Source organism: Trachypithecus francoisi, unplaced genomic scaffold (assembly GCF_009764315.1).
Source record: "Trachypithecus francoisi isolate TF-2019V2 unplaced genomic scaffold, Tfra_2.0 Lachesis_group3, whole genome shotgun sequence".
Taxonomy (NCBI): domain Eukaryota; kingdom Metazoa; phylum Chordata; class Mammalia; order Primates; family Cercopithecidae; genus Trachypithecus; species Trachypithecus francoisi.
The window spans coordinates 589,113-609,258 of NW_022681468.1; the positions used below are offsets into that span (position 1 = coordinate 589,113).

Sequence of the window (20,146 nt, forward strand, 5' to 3'; positions counted from 1 at the left end):
CTCTCCATGAGTACTAATAAATTAACAGTCCCAAACAACACCCTTTCAAGTGCAGTCTACCTTAAAATGACCAACCTGAAAGCCAAGGACAAGGCCGTGTATTGCAGTGAGGGTCACAGGAGAGGGAACATTTGCGTGAGCCCAGACACAAAAATTTCTGCAGGGAGACAGGAGGGAACTGCGTGGTAGACGTTGCTCACAAGCACCAGGGGGCGCGCAGTATAACAAGGGGACGCTCAGGACACCAGCAGGTGTTCAGGACAACAAAGGCGAGCTCAGGAGCTCACAAGATGCTCGGGACAGCAGGGGGCGCTGAGAACCACCAGGAGGTGCTCCGGACACCAGGGGGCGTTCAGGACACCAGGATGCGCGCAGGAAACAACCAGGCGCTCAGGACACCCGGTGGCCCTCAGAACCACCAGGGGGCGCCGAGGACACCAGGGGGCATTTAGGGTCACCAGGGCGTGCTCAGGACCCCCAGGGGGCTCTCAGGACACGAGGGGGTGCTCAGAAACACCAGGGAGCCCTGAGGACACCAAGGGGCACTCAGAACCACCAAGGAGAGGCTCAGGACACCAGGGGGTGCTCAGTTCATGAGGGTTCTCTTAGGAAGCAGCTCCGCATCAGGAGCCTGGGAGGCTGTGGTTTTCTTTTAGACTTTGGGGATTCTTGACCTGGTCAAGCAAAAGTCTTCCCCAGGATCTCTCACCATTTCTTCCTTTTAACTCCATGGTTTCTTTCACCTACAAAACATTAACTTAGAGCAGGGATTTAACTCAACTTTTAATGTTGCATATTTTCAGAATAATACTAGCAATGATCTCTCAGTACAATTTTAAAAATATGCTTTACATATTGTATTCATTTGAAATAATACTGTCATTAAAATAGTAAAAATTTAAAAATCACACCTGTAATCCCAGCACTTTGGGAGGCTGAGGCAGGCAGATCACTAGAGATCAGGAGTTTTACAACGGCCTGGCAACATAGTGAGATCCTTTCTCTCTCTCTATAGATAGATAGTTAGATAGAAAGATAGATAGATAGATAGATAGATAGATAGATAGATAGATACTTGTGTGTGGTGCTACCTGTGGTCCCAACTACTTGGAAGGTTGAGGCTTGGGAACCTCCTAAGCCTGGGAGGTTGAGGCTGCAGTGAACTGTGATTGTGCCACTGCACTCCAGGCTGGGCGACAGAGTGAGACCCTGTCTTAAAAAAATGTGAATCCTCAATACAAACTCTGTTGCCATGAATAATAGAGTTTTGTGGTTTTGTGCTGTAATAGTCAAACAATTGCATATGTTTTCTTACTTTAACTCAGCATATCCATGGTGTTTTATTTCTTTCTTTCTTTTTTTTTTTTTTTCATCTGCTGTTCGTGGAAATTAGGCAGCACTTTAGAGGCTCTTGTTCTCCACTTTGGTTGGCTTCTAATGTCCTGTTTTTCAGACTGTTTCTTCACCTTCATTTCTTCTTGGAAAGCCTTTTATCTTTCTCAGTCTCCATGCAGGAAAAAGAAACTCTCTTCACTTTCTATCCTCCATGTGTGGTGAATCACTTCCCTTCTCTTCATAATCACCGAAGTCAGCCAAGTTTAGGAGGATGACCGTTCTTAGAATATGCTCATCTATCTGCAGATTCTCTGCCCTCCTCACATTTTTCTAGGGTTCTGCAGACATCACCCCCATCCCATCCCCTCCCTTCCCTAAGTACTACAGAGTGGGATCCACAGCCACTGCTGCCCTCTGTGGGTTCAGCCCTGGGGTTCAACAGTGCTTTGATGATGAAGCCCAAATCGCCATGTGTTTGCACCCTCTCAGACCACCCTCTAGGAAGCTGCCATTGTGAGTGACTCACAATGGCAGAAAATAACACTGTATTAGTCAGTTTTCACACTGTTGAAGTAATATCCAATACTGAGTAAGTTATATAGAAAAGAGGCTTAATTGACTCAAAATTATGCATTGCGGAGGAGGCCTCAGGAAACTTTTAATTATGGCAGAAGGGAAAAGGGAAGTGAGGCACCTTCTTCGCAAGGCAGCATGATGGAGAAGTGCAAGCAGGGAAATGCCAACCATCACATATTGTGAGACACACTCATTGTCGCACAAACAGCCTGGGGGACCCACTCCCATGATTAAATTTCCTCCATTGAGTCCCACTATTGTATGTGATGTTATGGGAATAATAATTCAAGATGAGATTTTGGGTGGGGACACAGTGAAACCATATCATTCTTCTCCTGGCCCCTCCCAAATCTCATGTCCTCACTTTTCAAAACACAATCATGCCTTTTCAACAGTCCCTTAAAATATTTTTTTTTTAATTATTTTTTTTTTTTTGAGATGGAGTCTTGCTCTGTCACCAGGCTGGAGTGGAACAGTCCCTTAAAGTCTTAACTCAATCCAGCACTGACTCAAAGGCCAAGTCCAAAATCTCATCAGAGACAAGGTAAGCCCCTTCCACCTATGAGCCTGTAAAATCAAAAAGCAAGTTAGTTACTTCCTAGATACAATGTAAGTATAGATATTGAGAAAAAACACCCATTCCAAATGGGAGAGAACGGTTGAAATGAGGGGCTACAGGCCCCATGCGAGATCAAAATCCAACAGAGCATTCATTAAACCTTAAAGCTCCAAAATAATCTCATTTGACTCCATGTCTCACTTCCAGGTGAGGGTGATGGAAGAGGTGGACTCTCTTGGTTTTGGACACTTCTGCCACCATGGCTTTGCAAGGTACAGCCCCAATCCCAGCTGCTTTCATGGACTGGTGTTGAGTGTCTTCAGCTTTTCCAGGCTCAGAGTGGAAGCTGTCAGTCGATCTCACATTCTGGGTTCTGGAGGACAGGGCCCTCTTCTCTCAGCTCCACTAGGCAGAGGCCCAGTGAGGACTCTGTACTGGGGTTTCAACCCCACATTTCTCTTCTGTGCTACCGTAACAGAGGTTTTCTATGAGGGCTACACCACCCCCCACCCAGCAAACTTCTGCCTGGACATGAAGACATTTCCATACTTTTTCTGAAATCTAGATGGAGGTTCCCAAACCTCTATTCTTAACTTCTGTGCAACCATAGACTCAACATGACAGGGAAGCTGCCAAGGTTTGGGATTTGCACCATCTGAAGCAGTGGCCTGAGCTGTGCCTTGGCCCCCTTTAGGTGCAGCTGGAGCTGAAGTAGCTGGGACTAAAGGCACCATTTCCCAAAACTGCACAGAGCAGGAAAGCCCTGGACCAGGCACATAAAACCATTATTTTCCTTTTGGGGCTCTTGGCCTGTGATGGGAGGAACTGCCCTGAAAACCTCTGACATGTTCTGAAGACATTTTTTCCCCCACTTTCTTGGTGATTGGCCTTTGGCTTCTTTTTACTTATGCAAATTTCTGCAATGTGCTTGAGTTTTTCCTCAGAAAATTGGTTTTTCTTTTCTATCATATTGCCAGCTAAAAATATTCCATACTTTTATGCTCTTCTTCATCTTGAATGCGTTGCTGGTTAGAAATGTCATCTGCCAGATACTCTAAATCACCTCTATCAAGTTCAAAGTTCCACAGATCTCTAGGGCAGAGGCAAAATGCTGCCAGTCTTCGTGCTAAAGCATAGCATGAGTCACCTTTGCTCCAGTTCCCGAAAAGTTCCTAACCCCCCTCATCCTGGATTTTGTCCATACTACTATCAGCATTTTGTTCAAGGTCATTCAAAAAGTCTCTAGGAAATTACCAACTTTTCAATATCCTCCTGTCTTCTTCTGAGCCCTGCCAACTGTTCCAACCTCTATGTCTTACCTAACCTACCTCCAGTGTTGCTTCCATATATTTGGGTATCTTTATAGCAGTGCCTTAGTCTCTGTGCTACCAAAAGAGTGTATTTTTTTGTTCTCACACTGCTAGGAAGCAATACTTATGACTGGGTAATTTACAAAGAAAAGAGGCTTAACTGACTCACAGTTCTACATGGAAGGCATAGAAATAGGGATTCAAAATCCTCTGTAAAGTGTGTGACTATTTGTATTAGAATATGAATGATTTCTATCATAAGGTTCTCCTGAAATTATCATATATTTTATGGTAATTTGTAGAAAGCCAAAAGCTCCATTAGAACAATATATCAAACTATAATGCACTCAGTTTATCTGAGAGAATGAGAAAAATTATAATTTAAGAATAATCTTAATGATTATGTGCCACGTAACATTGTGCCACACGTCTGTAGTTCCAGTGAGTCAAGAAGCTTAGGTGAGAGAATCATTGGAGCCCAGGATTTTAAAGACAGCCTTGAAAATATTGCCAGAACCCATTTCTTGAAACAAACAAACAAACCTTTTGTGTCAGAAAAAAACTCAAAAACTGCCCCTCCAGGCTGGGCGCGGTGGCTCAACCCTGCAATCCCAGTACTTTGGGAGGCCGAGGCGGGCGGATCACCAGGTCAGGAGATCGAGACCATCCTGGCTAACACGGTGAAACCCCGTCTCTACTAAAAAAATACAAAAAACTAGCCAGACGAGGTGGCGGACGCCTGTAGTCCCAGCTACTCGGGAGGCTGAGGCAGGAGAATGGTGTAAACCCGGGAGGCGGAGCTTGCAGTGAGCTGAGATCCGGCCACTGCACTCCAGCCTGGGTGACAGAGCGAGACTCCGTCTCAAAAAAAAAAAAAAAAAAAAAAAACTGCCCCTCCAAATAGACACAAATTTCATTGCATCAGACTGTGGATCACTTTATGACACAAAACAGTGACACCATGCCAGCAGTAAGTGCGGAATAGCATCCAGTTGTTATATTAAGAGATACAGACACCCAAACAGAGACATCAGGTAAAGAGACTTTCAAAGTCTACACTGCCAAATGGAAGCATTTCCATGGTAACTGTGTGTACATCCAGCACTACACCTGTGAATGGTGACATCAATCCCTTTGTAGTATGAAGGAAAGAGACATCACTCAAAGGAACAAGCCCATGGAGGAATAAATTAATAGGGAGACATTTCATTGATACACCAGAGTGGTGGCGGGTCACTATTCAGAGTTTCTAAGATATGTTATCTGTCTAGATTCCAAATATAATTATGAGATATTTGAAGAAACTGGAAGGTCACCAATGCACAATACAAATTGCGGAAAACAGAATCTGTGAGTCATTCCAGATGTTGGATTTAACAAATGGAAACTTCAAAACAGTCATTACAAAGGTGTTCAAAACACCAAAGGAACTCATGCTTAGATAAGCTAAGGAAGGTACGACAGTAGTATTTCATCAAATAGTTAATATCAACAAACGAAGAGGGTTTTTTTAGAAGAGAAGTAATAGAAAATCTAAAGATTAAATAAAATACTTAGAAATACGTATTAGAGGGGATAAGGAGTATATTTTATCCAGAAGAGAAGTCAATCAGCAAACTTAGGGACATGTAAATAGATATGCTGACAATCAAAGAATGGTAAAAAAAAATAAATAAATAAATAAAGTGAATACATATTAATACGAAATTAGAACCATGTTAAATGTATTATTTTTAATTTGAGAAAGGAGACATGTCATAAAAATGTAATGTTTTAGCAGAGAATTCTACAATTTTCATGATCAATGTTAATGTACATATTGAAGTAATTCAAGAAACGATGTAAAGTAAGTAAAAATACATTCTTAACAAAGTATATCTTAATGACATGTTGTATAAAAATGGACAAATACAATTCTTAAAGGTGGCAAGAGATAAGCAACTCCCCGTGTGTTAGATAATTCAACTATTAAAAGCTGACTTATCATCAATAACAACCGATGCTAAAAGGCAGCAGGATGACATAATTCCTCTTCTTTTCTCATCCGACTTCATCCTCAGGGGCCACCTGCATGCTACGCAGAGCAATATTAGGAGAAAAGCACAGCTCTAGTGTCCTCACCAGGAGCCCTGCTATGGACTTAACTCTGACCTCTCCAAAGTCAAATGTAGGATTCCTAACCTGCAATGTTATAGTATTTGGAAATGAAACGTTTGGAATGTCACATGGTATAGATATTTGTCTTCTCCAAAAGTCGTGTTTGAATGTGATCTCCAATGTTGAAGCTCGGGCCTGGTAGGAGGTATTAGATTATGGAGGGGGATCCTCATGAATGACTTAGCAAAACACCTGTGGTGATAAATGAGTTTGTGCTACATTAGTTCAAGTGAAATCTGGTTGTTTTAATGACTGTAGGACCTCCCGCATCTTTTCTCTTGTACCTGCTCTCATCATGGGATGTGTCTGCTCCTCCATTGCCTTCTGCCATGATTGTAGTAAGCTTTCTGAAGCACTGACCAAGCGCAGATGCTGGCACCATGCTTCCTGTACAGCCTGCAGAACCAGGAGCCCCCCCCCAAAAAACACATCTTATTATAAATTACCCAGCTTCAGATAATCCTTTCCAGCAATGCAAAAACAGACTAACACAGAAAATTGGTACTGAGGAGTAGGGCAATGCTATAAGGATACCTGAAAATGTGGAAGTGGCTTTGGAAAGAGATTGGAAGTTTTTGGAGAGCTCAGATTAAGACTGTAAAATGAAGGAAACTTTGAAACTTCTTAGAAACCACTTAAATGGTTGGGACCAAAATGCTGATAGAAATATGGATAGTGAAGTCCAGGTAGACAGTGACTCAAGCGGAAATGAGGAAGTTACTGGAAACTGGAGTAATGGTTACCCATTTTATGCACTAGCAAATAACTTGGCTGCATTGTGTTCATATCCTAGGGACTGGTGGGAACTTAAACTTAAGTGTGATGACTTCTGATACCTGGCAGAAGAAATTTCCAAGCAGGAGAGCATCAGAAAAGTGGCCTGGCTGGTTATAATAGTCTAGATTAGATAAATGAGCAAATCAGTGACTTAAAGTTTGAAGTTATACTTGACAGGGAAGCAAAGCATAAAAGTTTTAAAAATGTGCATCCTGGTCCTGTGGTAGAGAAATAATCTAGGTACACTGTGGAGGAACCACTTGCTAGAGAGATTAGGATGACTAAAAGGGAACCAATTGCTAATATTCAAAACAGTGGGAAAATTGCCTCAAAGGCATTTCAGAAATCTTTGAGATCACCCCTCCCATTACAGGCTGAGTTCTAGAAGTTTAGAGTGATTTTATGGGCAAGGCCCCGGGTGTCAATGTGCTGCACAGGAGGGAGATAACCACATGCTCACTGCTCCACCTCCAGCCAGAACTCAAAGTGTTCCACGTAAAGCTCGGGCCACCACACCTGGTGGTTCAAGTTGTAACACCTTGTGGTGTTATGGCTTTGAGTGCACAGAATGTAGAAGTGAAGGTGGCTTACCAGCTTCCATCTAGATTTCAAAGGACGGATGAGAAATGCTGGGTGCCGAGGCAGAGCCCTATCAAAAGGTAAGAGACTCCACAAAGAAACTTGTCTAAGGCAATGCCAGGGATAAATATGTGGTTGGATCCTCCACACACGGTCCACAGGTACACAGAGTCCGTACCAGGACATGCTGAGTGTAGCTATGGAAGGAGGCTTCCAACCTCCAGACCGTAGAATGGTAGATCCACAGGCAGCTTGCACCTGGCAGCCTGGAAAAGCCACAGACACACAACTCCAGCTCATGAGAGCAGCCATGTGGGCTGCACTTAGGGAAACCACAAAGGTAGGACTGCCCAAGGCCTTGGAAACCCACCCTTTCCACTAGGATGCAAGACATGGAGTCAATGATTATTTTGGAGCCTTAAGATTACATATCTGGGCTGGGTGTGGTGGCTCACACCTGCAAACCCAGGACGTTGGGAGGCCAAGGCAGGCGGATCACAAGGTCAAGAGATCGTGACCATCCTGGCCAACATGGTGAAACCCTGTCTCTACTAAAAATACAAAATTTAGCCAGGCGTGGTGGTGGTGCCTGTAGTCCCAGCTCTTCCAGAGGCTGGGGCAGGAGAACTGCGTGAACCAGGAAGTTGAAGATTGCAGTGAGCCGAGATCGTGCCACTGCACTACAGCCTGGTGATAGAGCAAGACTCCATCTAAAAAAATAAATAAATACATAAAATAAAAATAGAATGAATATCTGACTGGGCACGGTGGCTCACACCTGTAATCCCTAGGTGATTATGAAAAGATTTACTCACAACCGCAGGTTATTATGGAAAGATTTACCAACTCTATTATTGAGATGTCGGCTGAGAGCAGCACAGGCCTCCCAAGAAATTTCAAATTGACTCGATAGAGCAGGAAAGAAGTCTCACTCAGGGGCTTTTTAATGATTTGGTGGTGGGGTCAGGGCATGTATTTCTACTCAGGAGAAGGAGCTTGTGTGATTTAAACCTCACACTGGCATAAGATGAGGGAGTTCCATGATTTCTTGCTGGATTTTCCACATGTGAGGGACAAGGAGAAGGAAGAATAAACTTTAATTCATCAGTAGTGAGGCACCAAAAATAGGACCTGACACTTTGTTCTCCCTAGCAGCTTAAGAAAATGAGTGAAAAAGAGAGCTAAGCATCTACTATGAGTGGACAGCAAACAGCCTAAAGAAAATAAAAATGTTTATTACTATAAGCGCATAAAAAGAAAGAGAAGAAGCAATGAGACAGGCAGGGGTGCTGAATCAATGTCCTGTGTGGGGCCTTTTCATTATCCACAGTCATCAGTTTGTTCTGAAAGTCTCAGGTCAGCTTCCTGCTTCAAAATATCACAGGCCCTTATAGTATATACGAAAATCTTTATAGGATATCCTCAGTTTGTACTCCTTTACTAAAGTAGCCTAATAATTAGATGACGTTCTGAATTTATCTTCAATTGTGTCAAATAAAAAAACCACAATCTACAAATTGGGAAAGTGAGACTTTATTTTTATCAAAGCTTATAGCCATCCCAAAGGCTGGAAAGCATAATTTTGGTAAAGGTGAGAGACTGGCACTCCCAAGAAGAAGGGGTTAGGCAGAAGCTTTATGCTGAACGTGTTGGCTAAACAGACATAATGAACAGGTTACAGGAGGGGCTATGGATGTTCATGGAGGTGGTGCTGACACATGCATACTGAACAAAGATGCCTGTAACATGTGACTCCTGTTCACTTACCAGTGGGGACTTAGCATTTAAGTTCATTACAGACAGGCCCTATGTGCCAAAAGCAGAAGCAGACACACAAAGGCACTCAGTGTGCAGCTTCTGTAAACAGCCAGAACCAGGCCATGGTCAGTTGTCTCTGATCAGGAGAAAGTTCCTGATATGAGTCTAGTGTTCAACCAAAGCTGGGGTTATGGCTTGTGGAACAGGGGTCAGTTCATCAGGGGATGGGCTGCAATTGTCTTCACAGTGCTTGTCTCAGTGCCCATGCTTACTGAGCCACCTAGAAAAAGGCTTAATTGAGCTTCTTTAAAATCAACATTTTGAATTATTTATCATACATTTCTAATATGTCATGTTGTTTAGATTCTATTGCTGGAGAGTTAACGTAACATTTGGGGGTTTGTAACTCTGTTTTTTCATACTCTCAGAATTACTTATCTGTTTCCTTTTCATTGGCTAACAGGTCTCTTCTTATTATTTTTGAATTTGTTCTGATTTTGATGAATATTTCATTCCCTTTAGAATGTGAATATAATGTGCATTGTGTGGGTCTTTGGATTTTGGTTCTTGTTCACTCAGTGGCAATGACTCTGTAAGAGTTCCTTGTCTATAGGCATTATTTAGTGGCTTTCTGAAATGATGGTTTTAGTACCGGTGTACTGGACCTGTGAGTAGACTCACTGCCTCCTGCAGATTCTAGATAGTGGAGGCCTCAGGAACTGTTTCTCATTTGGAATGCATTTGTTTCTGCAGATTTGTGTTGGGTTGTTAAGTTCACCTTTCATGTTAGTAGGTGGCCTTACAGATTTGAGCTGACTGCGGGAGAAGCAGATGAGTGTATGCTTGATATCTATGCACAGGGAGAAGCTCTCTGTTGCCTCAGGTGATGGACCGGTCTATGAAATGCACAGTGACCTGAGTTCCCTGCTCAGCTCCTGAGAGGGGCACCAAGCTGGACACACATGAGTCACCGAGCCTGGCAAGCAAAAGCACCAGCCTTGATGGAAATGGCCAGGTGAGGGGCATCTACTCCGTGTGATTTCTTTTGTTATTAAGAGCTTTAGTGTGGGGGCTTTTTCATATTCCCGTTGTAGTAGTAATACACTGGGCATGTGAGCAGACCCATGGTCTTTTGCGGGGCTGGAATCACAGAAGTATTGAGAAGCTGATCTCATTTTCAACTGCTGTGCACTGGAGGTAGCGGCTTTGTGTTAGGTCATGCAGTTTGAGCATCCGGCCAGTAAGTGGCGCTTGCAGGTAAGAGCCGGCTATGGGGGCAGCAGAAGGGTTTATGCTTTACCAGTCATTAAAGTGGGAAATTTGTCATGTTCCAGATCTTAGAGAAAAGACTTGTAGTTATTTCTCGTTCAGTCTGATACTGCCTGACAGTCTCTTGAATATAACTTTTATTTTGTCGAGATGTGTTCTTTCTATACCCATTTTTTATGTTTTTTTTTTTAATGAAAGGATGTTGAGTTTCATCAAATGCGTTTTCAGCATCAATTGAAAAAATATTATAAGTGGATTAAAGATCTAAATGTAAAACCTAAAACTATAAAAACTCTGGGTAATAACCAAGGAAATACAATTTAGGACATAAGAACTGACAAATGCTTTATAATGAAAATGCTAGAAGCAGTTGCAACAAAATCGAAAATTGATAAATGGAACCTAAGTAAATTAAAGAGCTTCTGTATAGCAAAAATCCCATCAGCAGAGTAAACAGGCAACCTATAGAATGGGAAATAAAATATTTACAACCTATACATCTGACAAAGGTCCAATATCAATATATACATGGAACTTTAATAAATATTCAAGAAATAAAAAGTGACCAAGGGACATGAAAAGATACTTCAAAAAAGACCTACATGTGGCCAACAAGCATAGGAAAAAATGCTGAATACCACTATCATTAGAGAAATACATACCAAAACCACAATGAGGTACCATCTCACATCAGTTAGAATGGTTAATCTTAAAAAAAACAGACTTTTAAGACTGCAGAAAAAAGGGAAATTTTTACACTTCTGGTGGGAATACACATTAGTTCAACCCTTGTGGAAAGCAGTGTGGTGATGTCTCAAATAATCTAAAACAGAAGTTTCATTTGACCCAACAATCCTACAACTGGACAGATACCTAAAGGAATATAAACATGTAGGTTCACTGCAGCACTATTCACAATAGCATAGACATGGAATTACCTAAATCCCCATCACTGGCAGAATGGATAGAAAAAAGTGTGCTACATACAACCGTGGAATACTATGCAGCCAAGAAAAGAATGAAATTATGTCCTTTGTAGGAACACGATGGAACTGGCAGTCATTACTCTTAGCAAACTAATTCAGGAATGGAAAACCAGATATTATATGTTCTCACTTATTTGTTGGAGATAAATAAAAGGAAATATTCTTCCAGGGTCTGAGTCTTCCTTATTCAACAAGTCTTCCTAAATTAACAAGTTCAACAAGTTGCTGATAATCATTTAAATATTCTATTTCATATAGACCACTTATATCACTCAAAAAGCAATGAGAACTATATTTATCAGTGGGATTATAGGATAATAAAGATCTGAATAGTAAGAATATGAAGGATATGGATGGTTTTTTAATTCAATGGGCACATAACTGTGGGAGACACTATATCCCTATGAAAAAGTTATTCAGACTTCAGAGATAAGTAATATTTCTTACGTTGTGTTTGTGACTTGGAAGTGGTGGATTGAAGAGTGTGGTAGGTGCACAGACCAAGTGGATCAGAAATCAACATGTAAAGATGATGATCTATGGACATGATCTAAAACCATGTCAAATCATTCTATTTAACAGAGTTTGAAATAAAACACAAACTTATTCAAAATACAAATTACTTGGTAATTATTTTTGGGCACTATGAATTCATCAAGAAACTAAAATTCCTATTTCTATTTCAACCCCTGATTCCTACTGTCAACGGGAGGGAAATGTCAGAATTAATCACACATCAGAGGGCAAATCTGTAAACCAAGAGTCTTTCCATTGAAGGGCCTGGGAGGTCAGGACACTCAGGAAATTGCTGGGGAGTCTGTCTTGGGAACACCCAGCAGATCTCAAAAGTCTCCATGGGCCCTGCTGGACACTCATGTGGGATAACTAGTGGCCACCCTTTCAGTGTTACCAGTGAGCTCTGACTGTTCCTAATGGGACCAGAATGGAGTCAAGGTGACTTCTCAATGTCAGAGACAGCGATGGTCCCAGAAACAACCCAGGTAATCTCTAAGCCAACAAAATGTGGGTTCACAGCGAGGAGCATATCCTGGGTTCTTCAGTGTGAGGAGTGCTGTCCACAGAAAGCTTAGAAATGGGGCAGGGAATGCATTTCTTCGAGCAGGATTTAGGGTTTGGTCTCTCAGCATCCCATTCTTATCCAGCTGATGTGGCATCTGTGTTTTCTTTCTCATCCTGGTTCAGGCTTTGAGCTGTGAAATACCCTGCCTCATGAATATGCAAATAACCTGAGGTCTTCTGAGATAAATATAGGTATTTTGGTGCCCTGAGAGCATCACATAACAACCACATCCCTCCTCTAAAGAAGCCCCTGGGAGCACAGCTCATCACCATGGACTGGACCTGGAGGCTCCTCTTTGTGTTGGCAGCAGTTACAGGTAAGGGGCTTCCTAGTCCCAAAGCTGAGGAAGGGATCCCGGTTTAGTTAAAGAGGGTTTTATTCATTCCCGTGTTCTCTCCACAGGTGCCCAGTCCCAGGTCCAGCTGGTGCAGTCCGGGGCTGAGGTGAAGAAGCCTGGGGCCTCAGTGAAGGTCTCCTGCAAGGCTTCTGGATTCACCTTCGACAGCTATGCTATCAGCTGGGTGCGACAGGCCCCTGGACAAGGGCTTGAGTGGATGGGAGGGATCATCCCTATCCTTAGTAGAACAAACTACGCACAGAAGTTCCAGGGCAGAGCCACGATTACCGCAGACACGTCCACGAGCACAGCCTACATGGAGCTGAGCAGCCTGAGATCTGAGGACACGGCCGTGTATTACTGTGCGAGAGGCACAGTGTGAAAACCACATCCTGAGAGTGTCAGAAACCCTGAGGGAGAAGGCAGCTGTGCGGGGCTGAGGAGATGACAGGGGTTATTAGGTTTAAGGCTGTTTACAAAATGGGTTATACATTCGAGAAAAAAAAAACAATAGAAACAAGTACATCCTCTAATTTTAAGATAAATATTCCATTCAAGAATAATCATATAAGCCAAATTCACAGAGTGGAAAAGGCCACACTCAATAAAGTTGATACAAACATTCCATGAAGGTGCTACTGTGAACAAGTTTTCCAGTGGGATGAACACATGATTTGGAGCAAGGTTATTTGATCACGTGGTGAGACTAAGAATGATTCTTAAAACGTGGCAAAAATTTATTTCAAATGTTTCTGTCCCTCCTTATCATAAAGTTTATTTTAGAGCAGTTTTAGGATTACAAAGAAATTGCGCAGGTGTGAGAATTCCCACTAATCCCTGCCCTACACAGGCACAGCCTCCTCCACCACGACCATCCTGCCCCACAGGCACAAATCTGTTACAATGGGTCAATCTCCAAGGACACTTGGTTCCTTCTTTTTCTGGTGATGCTCTAATATAACAAACGTAAAGTATTTCAGAGGACCACAGGTTTTTCCAGTGCTTTCCAGAACTGATATTAGTTAGAGGGAAAGTGGGTGAGGCTACTACTATTTGAAGTCTTTCTTCCAAAATCCACAAATTATAGCATCCTTTAATGAGAGTTGGAGACCCTGGCAATGAGAGACTCCGTGTACAATGCCCTACAGTTGGATTAGGTACACTGCAAGCTCTTGGGTGGTGGGTCTGAATAACGTGGTTTGTGCAGCAAATGCAAACACATTTACAGGACCCAGGTAAGAACAAAAGCTTCCCTTTTTAAAGGGACTGTGCACCCGAAGGAGCCCTCACAGAGGTGGGCACTGCTCACCCTTGATGAGTACATATTTGCCAGAGGCATATCACGATTGGTCTTGCGGGTAAAGAGCACCACTGAGGTCATAGGTTATGAAAATGTTTGTCATCCTCCAGCTGAGCAAGTCCGTCTGCTTGCTTGTGGGTGCCAACCCCATGGAGGGTGCACTGTGGGAGACGACAAGAGGCATGTAAACCTCCTCTCACTAATTATCCACTGCCACACACTCAGAACAAACCTGGGCTCCAGAAATCAATAGGTCCCTGCCGAAATAAACAGAGCTTAAGGAGTTTATTACCTGGTGAATATATTGCCCAAAACCACACGTTTCAGGGAGATTAGCTCAGAAATGTTTACCAAGTGACTGAAGGGCAGTGACAGGTGAGATGACGGGGCAGCCTCAGGGTTGCGCATGAGGAGGGCTCCCTCCCCATGCAGGCTTTTCCTCCAGGAGCTGCACCAGGAACTCACGAAGGATCAGGGAGAATTCTGAGAACACCCTGCTGCAGTGCTGCCTAGAGGGGAAGAATAAATATGAAAAAATACAACTCTGAGTAACGTATGGGCATTCATTCATGAAAATGTTTTTCTGGAAGCTTGTGAAGGTCTTGAAATGCCCTCGATTAGCTGAGGGCAAACATTGAAACCCTCCTTCCACAGGCAGTTCAAGCAGGATGGATGTGTCCTTCTATGGGTGATCTTCTCCAGCCCCTTCCTCTTCCCAGCTCATCCCTGGCTCTCTGTGTAAACAGTTCTCATCAGTGGAATGTGGTTGATGAAGTGAAGTCTTCAATTTTCTCATCTTGTGTGTGGTCATGTTATTTTTTTCACCTGAGGGTTAAAAACTCACCTGCCTGCAGCACCTGACAGCTTAAAATCTCTTGTGGACAAAACAGTAACAAAGGCACCCACCAGGGTTGAGCATCCCGTGTTGCTAACAGCGACCACCAGGGGTCAACGTCCTCCTCACAATCCTGTGTCAGAGCATCGCCTGAGTGATTTCATGAGCAACTTCCCAGGAGAACCAGCTGAAAACTACTTGTCCCATTCTCCATGCAGATATAACCCATCCCTTTCCCTGAAGAAACAGAGCTGAATACTAAATACACTGAATGTTGTTTTTGCTGGTTTTGCAAGTTTGTGACTTTATCACTTTCTAATTTCTGAGTTATGTGGATCACTCTACATATTTCTGTCACGGGTGTGACCAGCCTTCTGGGTGTCAAATATAATTGACTTTCTTCATGTAAAAGTGAACACAAGCTCCTCTCGTTTTCTGTGCTCACTGACAACACTCAACTCACACAAGGTGTGTCTTTATGAGTTTTGTTTTCTGGTATCTCTACTTGGCTTATTCACCACACCCATTTTATGTTACTTGCATGGGTAATTGATTGTTAGTTGTAAAATTTACTGTTGCTGACTTTAATTAAATAAGCAAGCAAGCAATAACTTAGAATAGAAAACAATGTAAAGTAAAAGAGCATGCAGTAATATTTAATGTAAGTAAGCAGGCAGCTGAAAGCCAGGGAAATCCACTCTGCTGTGTGAAAGGGCATGGAGATCTCATAGTATGATGATCTTCTGCAGTTTAATCCATACTGCTACATAAGTGACAGCGTCCACTCTCTTTATATCAGAGCTTTCCCTGACATGTGCAAGGAAGACTGAGCCCAGATACCTCCAACCAGACTGACCAGCACGTCTTACCAAGTGCCTGAACTGACAGCGATAGATATCACATTTGTCTAACAAAATAAATTCACACTCTAAGGATATCCACCTGTCATATGGAGACAATTTGAAAAAATTAAAGCCCAAACCAGATAGGTAGTGATTTTTACTTAGAAGAATTAACTTTTATCTCCACGTGCTTTGCAATCGTAGAGAAGCTACTAGTGCCACTGTCCAAGTTACTGGATATCTTATTCCTAGAATGAGACACTCCATAATGTGTTCTGACATGAGGGAATGTAGCTATAGTTAAGGGATAGGAGATGTGATCACAGGAAAATGAGTCTGAGATCCAGCAGTTCTTGCTCCTTCACACTTGCCCGGAAACAAAGACCCCAGTAGAACAATGGAAGGGCTGACTTAAGTCTCCACAGTCTGATGTGAGATAAACACTAGGTATTTTATGCCACTGTTTTATCGTAGGAAATTTAATCTCTAAAGATGGCCCATTTTGGGGATAGTTCTATTCTCCAGGATGCATAAATACTCCCAAACAGAGAGTGGCGAGGAGCAACAACTCTTGGGTCTGGAAACCAATGCACAGAAATATCAGTTTCTCTTACCCCATGTATGATGGAAATTTGAAGAGTGTTTCTTTCCTCCTCCATAATCATAGGCTGCGATGGACTGGAGGTCCTGGTACATAAGAAGAAATGTGCCTGCAGTGGGTACAGAATTAGTCTTATCAAATAATTGTGCTACTGTGGTGCTCACACTGTTGGACCAGCTGACCAACAAAGTGTTGTAAGAGCTGCAGTGTTTAGTGATTCCTAGCATATTTGGGGCTACATTCACAGGTACCATGGGAAAGAGAGAGAAGTATATCTGGCCTAGTTAGAGTCTATGGATTTATTTTCTTTTCTTCAAAATGAGGTAAAAAAAAAATCACATCAACTTAAATGCAGATGATGACGAAGTGATCCAGGACAACAGTCACTCAGTGTTTCAGGTGTGTTTTCACCCAAAGTCCCACAACATGTGAGAACCTGAAATCTGGAGTCTGGGGCATCTCTGAGGAGATTCTAGAAGGTTGACGGGAGGAAACAGTGATTCATGTCTAGGGAATTTCAGGGTTAACTGCTCTAGGGGAAAGAAATCCTGAGCCTCCCCTACAGTGTGCACTGTTAAAATTTTTGTCTGACTTATCGTATTCTCCAACAACAATATTTTTGTTTAGGCCTCTTTTAATTTTTTCTCGCTGTTAAAATTTTCACATTGTTCTTGCATGCTGCCACTAGCTTACTAAACATGTTTCTCATATTTATTTAAATATTCTGCCAGGCTATCCATATGCTTTTTAAATCAACGTTGCAGTTTCTGGAAAGTTATCTTGCCCCTCTGTTTGGACTATGTTCTCTGTTTCTTCATTTTCCTTGACTGTGTTTGTTGCTTTATGTTCATCATAACAAGCAGCTCTTTGCTCATCAAAACAAAGAGCCACACTCTTCAAAGACTAGGCTCATAGAGACCACCCTCACCAGTCACTTCACTCAGTGATTGTGGATCTCTCAAAACTTCATAATCACTTCATAATACTCAACCTTCTGTCTCTGTTCTTAGTGGGCCCCAGATTTAGAGAATGTTAGGTTGTTCCAGGACTCCCAAGCAGGGGAGGTGGAAACTATTTACTCAGGCAGCCTCTTGGACAGGTGCACCATTAGACACAGTTTTACTATTGATATATGATTCATCAAAATAATGTTAGTTCAAATTCCTCTCAACCAGTCGTCTAACATTGAAATGTTATAATTTCATATTTGGGTCTCTCTGGAGTTTATCTTTTCAGTATTTAGGTAAAATTACAAACCAGTATAAAGCTGCCTATTTGGCAAATGATCTGTTGCGGAATTTTCATCTTCTGTGTATCTCTTTTTGTGCTTAAATGTAAGTTTATATTAATCACATATCTAGAATGTATAAATATGTCCTAAAGTTCCTTCATTTTTAAAAATGTTTATGGTGCTTCCAGCAGATTTGAGAACCTTCCTTATTTATAAAATACCTGATTCCACCTTGTTGAATAGTTTCCTCTTTAATTTATTATCTCCTCTCACATTGTATTATAGTAAACAAGAGGAATTCAAAACACACCATCCACACTTTGCTTAGAAATCTCCTCAGCTAAATTTTAAGTGTCGCTTACTAATTCTAATTTTATCCAATGTAACCTAATTAAGATAAATTCTATAACAAGGTACACATATTTTCCAGCATCCAATACCATGTTTGTGATGGAAACAAAGCAGGTGTGCTCTCTGCGAGGTGGTCCTCTGAGGCCAGAGATGAGGGGTCACACAGGTATTTTTCTGGTTTCTAAGGGTGGGGACAGCAATAGTGATAACAACTCCAAAATGCACTGGCCCCTACCTAGAAGGTTATAGGTAACGTTACTGCTGCAATTTTATATTAACACTTTGTTAGAATGAAGCGCAGAGGAAGAGGCCCATCCCAGGTCACACAGTGAGGAGGAATGGAGCTGCGCTCTGCTCCCCACACTACGCACCAGATCCCAGATGCGAGCCCAGGTTCCACTGACACGTGGCATCTACAGGACAGTTCTCAGGGGATGATGTTAGGGCACCTGCTTCCTGGGGCAGGGCGCTTCCTTCTCTCAATTGTGCACTTGCTCCTTCTGCAGGCTCTAAAGTGAGCACTTGTATTGCCATAATTTCTACATGTTCTTTCCCCAATACGGAAAAATATTTATAAAATTTTCAATTTTTTTTCTCTGATGCACACTGCATTAGCAGAAAGGAATAAATCATGTTTCTTATCCTCCCATACAGTCAAAGATTCCTGAAGACAGAGCTGATGTGATGTACTCATAGGTGGATCTCTGCCTCTCAGAGGTGGCCTTGGTCTTCAAGCTTCAGCAATTCTGGGAAGCCAAGGACACCTCCGTCTCCTCCTCCCTGCCCTGCAGCTAGCCTGAGAACAGCTTTCTTACTGGAATGTCTTGTGTTTAAGGAATAAGAGTCACTATTTCAGGTTTGGGTGCCTGAGTGCACCTACTAGATCCAGCCCAGGATTGGAGACACTTTCCAGAACACAACATCACCTGAGACATGACCAGTCACACTGTTTTACTTGCACAATTTCAGCTTCCTCAGAAGAAAATTAAAATTGCTGAGACTTTTTCAAAAGCATTGTGCCACGTCCTTTCTCTGTTTTCCTGCCTGTTCATTTATGTGAGACCAGGTGTCACATCTATGTAATCAGATTAGAATCCTGCCTCCAGTAACACGTGAAGAGGACCTTTGGTTGTACTTTTGGTCTTTGCTCCAAAATGTAAAGATTACAACAGTCATCACCTCATTCTTATGTCAAGAGGCGTCTGCACAATGTGATCTTCAATACCTTTTAGAATCCATCAGATGAATGAAGTTCCATTTTTTTAATGACCACTCCAAAAACTGGACAGTTGGTGATGTCCAGAATGGCAGTTGACATGTGCTTAACTGGAACCGAAGCTGCAGAAGCCACAGTCTGTTGAAGGCACGTGCATGGTAAGCACTACAGAGGCCTGCAAGACAGATGTGGACTAGGGTGAAATGACAGTTCCAGAGAGCCGTACACTCCTCAGTCTTCTGGAATTTTCCTCCAGAAATCTCCAGAATCTAAAAAATACAATCCAAATACATCTCCTATGGGTCAGAACTGGGGAAGTTTAATTACTGAAACACATACCAGGAGCCTTCTCCAAAAGATCCTACAGGGAAGAACTTTTCCAGATGCTTATGCTATGTGAGGGGAAGACAAATCCGCCCATTCCAGATCCCTCCCCGATTCCTCCATTATTATACGAATGAGTAATGTTAGCCAATAGGGTAAGATGTAAGCAAATAGTCCAGGGAAAATGAAACCACAAAAAGGAGTAAAGAAGAAAATTCAGCTTTTCCCCTGGAGACGCCTGGTCAAGGTCACAGCCCAGAAGAGGAAGGTGATCGCGTCTCTAGGTTTCCACTGTAAGAACAGACAGTGCTGACCTGCACTGCACATTCATTCTAACCAGGATGATGGCTCTGGATTAAAGATGAGAGAGTGGCAATGCACAGACTCAGAGGAGAACATACAGAAACTTAGAAAAAAATGACAGAGAGTTAGACAAGGACAGTGGAGCAATATGAAGCCTCTGACTTCAACATTTTTAAAAACAAGATCTTGGAAACTCCCTCGTTCACCTCAGCTTCTTTTATCATGAAGCCTTTGCAGGGTTCTTAGCTGAAACAAAGAAAATAACAACCGGCATGCACTCCCCGAGTCTTCACTTGGATCCTGTTAGCTTTAGATCTCTAGGAGGAAAAGTCAGATACGGGGCCTAGTGTCAGTGTAGGAGGCACTTTCTGCAGGCGAGGCACTAGGAAGAAGGGAAAACGTGTGTTATTGGAATATTG

The 20,146-nt window shown here is 42.4% G+C and overlaps 2 gene segments (V, D, J or C); both read left to right on the forward strand.

Moving 5' to 3' along the window:
• Positions 1-20,146, forward strand: part of LOC117069611 — a 314,331-nt gene that overhangs the window by 201,710 nt on the left and 92,475 nt on the right. The window contains exon 2 of the V gene segment in view: positions 17,686-17,695.
• On the forward strand, positions 12,559-13,511 carry LOC117069738. The segment is given in 2 exon segments: positions 12,559-12,703; positions 12,790-13,511. Coding segments are annotated over 2 exon segments (363 nt in total).